The 9,530-nt window shown below is 55.6% G+C and overlaps 1 protein-coding gene across 1 annotated transcript; it reads right to left on the bottom strand.

Moving 5' to 3' along the window:
- Window positions 1-7,274: 7,274 nt before the first annotated feature.
- On the bottom strand, window positions 7,275-9,418 carry FEZF2 (FEZ family zinc finger 2). Its single transcript, XM_042880804.1, is given in 5 exon segments — window positions 7,275-7,789; window positions 8,170-8,302; window positions 8,406-8,540; window positions 8,623-8,679; window positions 8,681-9,418. Coding segments are annotated over 5 exon segments (1,326 nt in total). The 3' UTR covers window positions 7,275-7,526.
- Between the last annotated feature and the right edge of the window lie 112 nt (window positions 9,419-9,530).

The raw sequence follows: 9,530 nt of genomic DNA on the forward strand, positions 1-9,530 counted from the left end.
AGAGCTTGGGGCAAGCAGTGGCAGAGCACACGACGTTATGGTATCTCTTGTTATACCTGGTGCCATTTCTGTGTGGCTGAGCTGGCTTGCCACCTGCCTTTGGGTAGATCCACATTTGGGAAAGCACTCCTGTAATAGCTTACATGTATTTAGATAAAAACCAAAACAAAAACTATGCATTGATCTATACTGCCATGATTTAATACTGGCATTAAATGAGATCTTGAATGAGTATTCTTCTGTCTCAATGTCGATGCTTCAAGAAGATGAATTCAGTGTAGTCATCCCACTGTCTCATCCCAGGCTTTTTATCCGTTCTGGGGTAAAGGGCTTTTTTTACTCTGAAAGTAACCTGTTACTCTGCATTCTTGATGTGCTGCTTGCCCCTTTGTGCTAAAGCATATGTATGCATAAGCTGCAGTGGTCCTGCTTCTTGCTTCTTCTGCTTTCCTGGTGGGTCAGAGAACACAAGGGAGAGAAAAGCAGGAGAAAAAAACAAATGGTTTTGCCTGTTTGTAAGTTAATGATCAAGAATCTTATAAGAAGAAACAATTTTGGGAGTTTGTGCAGGAGCAAAGTAACAAAGTAACAAACAAAGTAAGCACAGGACTAGCCTAGAAGCACAGCCTGCTCACCCATTTTGTCACCTCTATCCTCACATTCCCAAGGATTTCATTGTCTCAGCCGTTCTGGCAGTGGGGCCAGTAGCAGAGAGCATGTAAGTTTTCCCAGGGATAGGAAGTTTCTTATTCCACTGAGTCCTTCTCAAGCTTATTGGTTTCATTTGAGGGTGTATATGAGATAACAGAAGGGCTTGGATACATGATACTTGTCGCTGTGGTTCCTTTCGGTTATATTTCTGCAGGTCACGTTTTCATAGAAGTTGGGAGCCAGGCTCTGGGCAGAGCTGATAGTTCCACCTCTCTATTTCATTCACGTTGTGCAGCCAGGGTTATAGGTGCTCACTTTGAGCTTGCTGATAGTGAAAAATAAGGGGAAAAAAATGGAATGCAGTTTTAGAGGGTTATGTCTGAAAGAAAACATTACTTACTCCATAATGCTAAGTTTCATAATATTTTAATAGTTGTGTTCAGATACAACTTGACCTTAAATATCACCCCAAATGCAAGCTGTTTTAACATATTTGTAATGCTCAAATCGTCATTACTGCAATATTCTGTTTGCTTGAGGATTATAATCCACTGATACAATATGATACAGTTTAAATAAAGCTTTCATCTTGTATTCACAGCCTGGTGGATTTTGGTGTTGTATCGCATGGACAAACCGTGTGTAAGTCGGTGCCTGCTGTAGCTGATGTGCACTGAGTCTGCAGGTGATGGATGCTTTGCTTAGGTGTGCTGCTTATTATCCTTCATTTTCCTTTGAGACCCATCAGAAATGTTTATCTTCTGAATGAAGGTTAGAATCTCAGAAGTTTGTTGATGAAAAGTCAAAATGTAATAAATTCCAGGGTAGGTTATCTATGCTATCGTTTCATAGTAAGCATGTGCTTAATCAAATATGTGATTATTTGCAAGATGTGGATAAATTTTAAGCTCTTACAAAGGAAATAGGTGGAAAAAAATAAGTTTTGTAGGTTCCCCTGCAGTAAATAGTGTGGTTTAACTTGGGAATTTGCTGCTGCTTTTAAACGTAGCTGAAATGACTCTTAAAAATGCCTGAACTGTGTCCACTGTGCGTGTGCATATGTATCCCTGCAATTGCATCTTTTTCATTTGAGTTACTTTGCATACGTTTGTCATTGCTGCATACAAATAGGAAGTATGATCGCTTCTTCCCATAAGTTTTATCACTAGTGATGATGATCTTAAAAATAAATGTGTGGTGTTCTTTCTCCTCTCAGTCGTATCACCTACCAGCAAGCCCTAATAGGCTGCAGAATAGTGTGAGACGGTATTTACATCACACTTTTGAAACAGATTCAAGCAGAGCCAGCTGCCGTAAGATTATTTTACAAATATATTGCAAATTAATAAAAGGAAAAATTCGGTGTCCTTTAGTAAATTGCAGTCTCCTTGCCTAATGCCTAGCTGGAAGCGGCAGTAATTAGTACCTGCCTCACAGAGGGGCTGGAAACGTCGTTTCGGTTTCCAGCCTTGTGTTTCTTTACCCGTTTAGTTTGTGTGCGTCCCCAGTAGCTTCGTGGCTGGTGCTCTAACTTGCTTAACAGAAGCTCCGGAGGACGGCGCCGTGGCAGCCCTGCACCCGCAGCTTCGTCCCGGTGTGCGCGGGGTGCCCACATCGCTGGGCACGGAGCTGCTCGGGGTGCGGGAAGCCCAAGCTTAGAAAAGGAAGAAAAGAGAGGAGAGAAATAGCATTCCTCTGCCGTTTTCCAGTTTGAAATGGGTAGAAAGCCCAACCTGGAGCACGGACGGGCGCGGTGCATCGTAGCGGGGCACTCGGGCTGCGCACCGGCGGAGCAGCGCGCCGCAAAGCGTGCCCGAAGCGTGGGCTGTGGCTCCGGCATCCCCGAGGCGGCTCGGGGCGGCTGCTGTGATCCTGGTAACAGCCGTAGTGAGAGCCGTGACGGTGGGAGCCACGTCCGCAAATCTGCAAGGGAGAGCTTTGCATGGGAACAGACTATGTCAGCCCCCCGTCTGCTGTGAGCGGTGTTTGGGATGAGCTGAAACAACTTCAGCTGCTTTACCCCACTGCTCTGGCGTTCCTTTTTATTTAGTTTATGGGCACGATTGGCTTTTCCCTCCATAATCAGCTTTCTTTTGCTGCATTCATTCAGTTATGCGCTAATCCAATGTTGGTAACATCTCAATTCATTAACGTAATGAATCAGAAGGAAGAGGCTGGTTATAAATCAGAAAGCTTCTATTTATGTGCAATAGCTTGGCAACTGACAGCACTGAGGAAGACGGTAGAAAGAGTAAGAGACAGATAATGGGACATGGTTACACGGTTGCAGCAGGGTTCAGGTGCTCTTTGTGTGATCCAAAACGCCTGCTTGCTTTACACGACAAACGTGCCCAATTCGGGACACATTCAGCTACTGCGGACTCGGTCCTTCCGAGCGGCTGTTAGCGCTTCGCTCCGTGGGATTTAGGGGCCGGGCTGTGCCTCCCGTGTGGGTACCGGGGCCGCTCGGTGGGGACGGGGCTCGGGGAAGGACCGGCAGAGGCGGGGCTGCGGTTGCTGCCCCACGGGTGACCGTGTGACCCTGCGCGGGCACGGCAAAGTGCTGAGTCCCTGCCCGCAGATCACTTCGAACGTTTCTCGCTGCCGCAGCGTCGGGCGAACACAGAAGACGGCAGAATCGCCGTAGTTGTAGGAAAAGTTTTGCGCTGTTTGGGATTTATCAGCTTGATTCTGAACTTCGGGCCCATTTTCTTTGCTCCCATCCTTACTGGGGACAATTAGGCATCCCCAGAACAAAACATGCTGTAAAGCAGTTCAAAGCAGATCTTACAGAACGCTCTCTCAGTACCTACACGTGTTTCCCCAGCCACAGGTGCAGAAGAGAGTAGAGGGAATCGCAGCTGTTTGGTTTCTCTTTTTTTATTCCTACTTAAGGACACGTGCTGGGTTCACCTTTCCGTGATTAAATCAGTTAAGCACGTGTGAGCCATAAGCATGCGAATGGGAGTAATACCCGGGCAGGGTTTATCACCTGGAGAATCAGAGCGAATAGCAGCAGCAGCTAAGGGGGTAAGTGAGGGGCTTTTCTCTTTATGAAATGAGTCTGTGGTGGTACTTTGCCTGTGGGGTGGCTTCACCCCAAGTAACTAGATCGAGCAGATGAATGACACGAGGTAAAACCAGCCGCAGTGTGAGATCTGCTACGCGGGTCGGGAGCCCTCGGGAGAGGGCGTGGGGTGAGCGTGTCACTCCCAGCCTGTCCTCACTGCCGCGGTGTTCGTGGCGCTGTGCCTGTGGAGTTCCAGAGCCTACCTATCCCTCCCCCCGGAGAAAAGGGGGGTAGCTGAAGTCCTCGAGGTGCAAATCTGAAGAGAGAGAGAAAGATGTTAAGGAGCGGGTTCTGAGCACGCCGTCGGGGAAAGCGGTGCCCTGGGAGGTGGTGGGGACCCTCGTGGTTGACACGCGGGAGTCGCTCTCTCGAAGCTCCGCCGTCTTACTTAAAAATGGTAGAAATGCTGCTCCGTGCGGCTTAAAGCAGGAGGGCAGAGCTCGGCCGGCACCTGGGCGCCCGCAGGGATCGGCAGGCTGGGCAAGGCATGTGTCAATTCAGCCGTCGTGTTGACTTAAGCGAAAGCGCTAAGCCATTCCTAAACCTAAGTCAATACAGACTTAAGCCAAAATTGTTATTAACGAGCTCTAATCTGATTTAAGAGCCTCCGAACGAACCGTGTCTACACGGGAGGAGAAGAGGCGCGGGGCCCCCGGGTGCTTCGGGGATACCGGCACCCTCGGGAAGGACCGGGACAGCATCCCGCACAGTGCCCGGCCCGGCCAGGCTGCGAGAGCAGCGCTTCGGCCGTGGCGAGTCTGCCCGGGCTGTGCCGAAGCCTGGCTGTGCCGAGGTCGGGCAGCCCCTCTCGCTGGGACATGGATGTGCCAGAGCGGTTTTTTTTTTTTTTCCTGTCCCGATGGGGCAGTTGAGCCCTCCACTCCACCCCCCAGTGGGGGCCTTTCTTTTCTTCACCACCAGCTTTGAGCAGCCCTGTTTCAGATTGGCCTTTTTATGTTTGATATAAAGAATAGTTGTTGGCCAATTCCATCTTTTCATCGCTGCTCTCCAGGCCCGGGTCCAAGCGGCTTGTCAGATGCTCATTAACTCCCCCTTTGGCTCTTTCCAGTGTGTCTCCTAAGCTCATTGTGCCAAGAACTAGCGCTTCTTTCTCTTTACACGGCTCCCTTTCTCTGCTCCATCAGGGAGACAAATTACTTTCCAAAAGGGATCGCCAGGGATGGTTTAATGAGAATTTCTCTAGGGCTGGCCGTGGAAATCAATGTAGTTAACATTCGGTGCACTTAATTGGACTTTTCTCTTCTGCCTCCTTCAAAAAAACTCTGAAGCTATCCTGTTAATCTCTCATTTGTAATCAATTGTGTTGACTAAACAAAAGTCTAGGTCGTCCTTTCTTCCTGTCCCAGACAATCCTTTGTTGCCTCTAAATGCCTCATTCTTGAGTGCTCCTGGTCTTGTAGATGGGTTCGATTGTTGACAGTTCATTATTGCGCTTTTGTCCATTTAATCTCCCTCGCTGTGTTTTGCATGTGCATGCCTTAATGAGCTCCGTTGGCAATTAACATGTTTCTAGCAGCAAACTGGTTGCTCAGACGTTTGGAGAGCGGAGTGCAGGGAAAAGGGCAACGCGGCTGCCTTTGGCTCGGGCGCTTCCCGGTGCCCGACGCGACGCACCCGGCTCGGGAGTCCGCTTTGGGCCGGGCCGGGCCGGGCCGAGAGGGAGACCCGGCAGCTCCTCGTGCCGTTCCCCGCCCGGAGGCACTTCTAACCCTCCCCCCCGAGGCACCGGCACCGCTCAATCTGTTGTGTGCGCGGCTGCGGCGTCGGGAGAAGGGGTTGTGTGCGGGTTTTGTGTTACCATTGAGGCTTGCTGGCAAGAGCGCTGAAGTGTGAGCAGTCGTGGACAGCAGAAACATCTTGTGAGGGAGAAGATAATTGGAGTCTCTGGCGTGTGTGCGTCTGACAGAGCCGCCCCTCCCCCGCCACCCGCCGCCTGTGTGTGCCGGGATGGGGGCGAGAGCCCGGCCGGGGGCGGGCAGCGCTCCCGGGGCTCCGATCCTCGCCATCCGTTTCTCGGTGCGGCCGGAGCGAGGACGGTCTGGGATCGCTGCCCGCCGCCCCCGGAGGGACAAAGTGACAAAACCCGTCCAGGGGCGGCCGGCGCGGCCCTCCGAGGTGTCCCGAGGACGTTCCGAGCCGCGACGAGGCCGCCGCTGCCCCTCCGCCAGCTCTACGGACAGCGCTGCGTGTCAGCAGAACGAGAAAAGAGCTCTTCTGCAGCTCCCTGCTGGGAGCGGCTCTTGCCCTGCCTCACCCACCGGGCTGCGGGAAGGGCTCGGGGCCGAGCCCAGTTCTGGCTGTCGACGCCCCCCCGGCCCCGAGGTGCACTTCCCCGGCAGCGGCGGCAGGACCGGCTCAGAGCTGCGGGATTCCCGGCCTCGTCCCGCCGTGGTTTTTCGTCCTGCCGCATTTCCGGGGCCCCCCTCGCCGATCCCGTCCCGTCTGGCTGCCGGGGCCGGGCTCGCTTTGCAGCCGCGATCCGCTTGCGAGAGGTTGAGCTACAGCCCCTTCGCTTGGGGGCGGATTCCCTCTCTCCTAAGGTTTCCAAAAGCGATGACTTGTAGCTGGGATTCCAATTATTATTATTAATTTCTTTTTAACCCGAAACTCTCCCAAAAAGTCTTTTAAAACAAATTCTCCCCCGATCTTTTCCCCGCTACCAGCATCAGTGCGCATCACTCTCCACGCCTCAACCGCTCCAAACCATCAAAGCGATCGTTTTGGCATCGAAAAAACCCCAAAACTCAAGTGAGGAGGAGCTCAGCCCCGGGGGCTCAGAGCACCGCTCCCGGCACCGCATCCCGCAAAGGCGCAGCATGGGGTCGCCTCCCGGCCCCTCTCTCGGCGCAGAGCTGTGCTCGCCTTCGCCTCCCTCCGTTTAATCGCTCCATTAAGCGGGGAAAGGTGAACTCCCCATCGCGGCGTCCCCAGGCATTCGGGTGTCGCGCTCGTTCCCCGCTTCATTGGCGAGCCCGGCCCGAGCAGCACGCAGAGATCAGCCTCGTTTCTCCGCTAGAATAATATTGTTCCTAACGACGTGGCCGGAATAGACACTCGCATATTAAAAGTAGGGAAAGGGGGGAGCTGAGAAGGGAATATTTAGTGTAATCCAAGTGCTTGATTATCCGTATTCTGATCAAAAAGAGTTTCTGAGGCCTGCTGGGAGTGATTAGATTAATGTAATGCGGTTTGAAGGGTCTGTGTTTTCTCTCTTAATTTGGGTCATTACTCGGAAAGCGAGCGTGAGATCACTTCATCTGCATGCGGGGAGCGGCACCGAGGAGCGGACGAACAGCTCCGAACGAGAGCGGCCCCGGGAAGCTGCAGGCGCCCTCCGAGCCCCTCTCCTGGGGGCGGCTCGGCCCGGCCCTCTGCGGCCCTCACTCGGGCTCCTCCGGGCCCCGCGCACGGCATCCCCCACGGGGCCGGGCTCTGGGCCGGAATGGGAAATGAAACACCTACGAAGGGCCGGTTTATTGTCCCATGATAGATTATATATATATATATATAATATATATATTCCTCACTTATTCGAGCGTACATTTAAAATGGAGATTTACAGACACGTATAAAGAGCGCTGTCCTGGCGGGGGGGAGGCAGCCGGCCCAGCCCCTCTTGGCCCGCAGCGCCGTTAAATAGGATTCCTCTTATATACAGCTGCAGCTCGAGGTCGCTTGCTACCGGCGGCTGAGCTCGCTGGGGAAAAGACAGAGAAGCGAAGGCTGCAGTTGGGATGGGTAGCGGCGGTCCGGGAGCTGTGCTGGCCCTTGGCTGTGCCGGCCCTTAGCTCTGCCCGCTGCGCGTTGGATCCCGGGGTGGAGGCGGAGGAGCGCTGGAGACGCTGTCGTGCAACTTTCGGACGTGCTTCTTTAAATCAAAGTTTCTGCAAAATCCTTTGCCGCAAGTGACGCACGTGAAGGGCTTCTTGTCGTTGTGGGTGTGCATGTGGAAAGTCAAGTTATAGATCTGGTGGAAGGCTTTGTTGCAAATGGTGCACTTGTACTGCTTCTCTCCGCTGTGGGTCAGCTTGTGGTTCTTGTAGTTGCCTGCGAGGGAGGAGGAAGGTGGGAAAGGGGTTACCGAGGGCACCAGGTGAAGGGGGCAGGAAGCGAACCCCCGCGCCCCGTCCCGCTGTCAGAGCTGCTCCGCGTCATCGCCGGGGCACAAATGAGGGCAGGGTCAGCCCGGTGACCCGCGGCAAATGGAGAGCGCCCGGGATTAGACCCGCGGCCCCGCACCTCTCATTTAAAAAGCATTTCGGGAGCCCCGGCAGCGGTCCCCGTGCTATGGCCCGGCTTAGGACTGTAATTGGGAGAGGTGGCGGCGGCTCGGCCCCGCACCCCCCGTTCCCGCAGCCGGGCAGGGCCCGCTAGATCCCCGCGCTAATAGTGACGGAACCTCCCCGACCCGATCTGGCCCCGCTCACCTTTCTGGTGGAAGCCCTTGCCGCAGAACTCGCAGACGAAGGGTTTGTAGCCGGCGTGGATGCGGATGTGGGTGTTGAGCGTGGAGCTCCTGTTGAACGCCTTCCCACACTGGTTGCACTTGTGGGGCTTCTCCTGCGCGGGGAGGGGGGGGGCACGGGAGGGGACGAGAGGCCAGTTAGGGGCTGTGGGGAGAAGCCGTCCCCTACCCCATTCCGCCCCTCACCTCCCCACCTACCTGCGTGTGGATGATTTTGTGCCGGCACAGGGTGCTGGCTTGGCGGAAGCCCTTCCCGCAGACCTTGCACACGAACGGCCGAGCCCCCGTGTGCACCGGCATGTGCCGGGTGAGGTTGTAGTGCGCGTTGAACACCTGCGGGGAAGCAGCGGTGAGACGCGGCGGGCCGCTTCCGCACGCTCCGGCCCCTCCCGCCCCCCCCCCCCGTTCCCCTTACCTTGCCGCACACCTCGCAGGTGAAGTTCTTGGGTTTGCCCTCCGCCGTTCCGCCGCCGCCCCCCCCCCAGCTTGGCGTGGCCCTTGGGGGGGCCGCCGCGTTCCGCCGCCGCCGCCTCCTTCATCACCTGGTCCAGGTGGCCCGGCAGCCGCTCCTTGTGCGCGAAGGGCGGCGGCGGGGGCAGCTTCTCGGCCGCCAACCCCGCCAGCTTGGCGTTCTCCAGCAGGAAAAGCTTCTGGTGAGCCGAGAGCCCCCCCGGCGGCGGGGGGCCCAGCAGGCCGGCGGGGAAGAGCTGTCCGTGCAGCAGGTCGGCCGGGTGGTAGGCGGCATCCAGGTAGTTGAAGTAATAGAGGGAGCGGGGGGCTGCCGGCACGGCCCCCGCTTGGTGGATGACCTGCGGCTTGATGAGCCGCCCGCTGGGCTGACCCAGGGCGAGCTCTGCCTTGCAGCAGACGCCGCAGTTGGCTTTGCAGAGCCCCCCGGCGCCCCGCAGGCCGCTCTTCCACAGCTCCGAGTAGTTGAGGAGAGTCTTGGAGGGCACCTCGTAGCCCAGCGGAGGGATAGGGATCACGCAGGGCAGCGGCGAGCACAGGCTGAGCGACTTCTTGCCCGCCTCCGGCTCCGGCCCCGGGCCGCCGTGCCTCTGCTCGAAGGCTGCTTTGGGCTCCGACGTCTTTGCCATGATGCGCTCGATGGAGAAGGCCAGGCTCTTAGACGGGTTAGCGGCGGCGGCCCGGCCGTCGTGCCGGGGGCAGGGGGAAGGCATGACCGTCTCCAGCGACCCCGAGCTCGCCATGGCTTTGCGCCGTGCGGGAACTTGGGCTGAGCGGCCGCTCGCTCCTGCGCTCGGCTCTGCATTCCAGAAAAGCCAGGAGACAAATCAATTTAATAAGCACCTTGTTCTCTTT

This window comes from Lagopus leucura, unplaced genomic scaffold (genome assembly GCF_019238085.1).
Source record: "Lagopus leucura isolate 7727_CA_CO unplaced genomic scaffold, USGS_WTPT01 Super-Scaffold_100028, whole genome shotgun sequence".
Classification (NCBI taxonomy): Eukaryota; Metazoa; Chordata; class Aves; order Galliformes; family Phasianidae; genus Lagopus; species Lagopus leucura.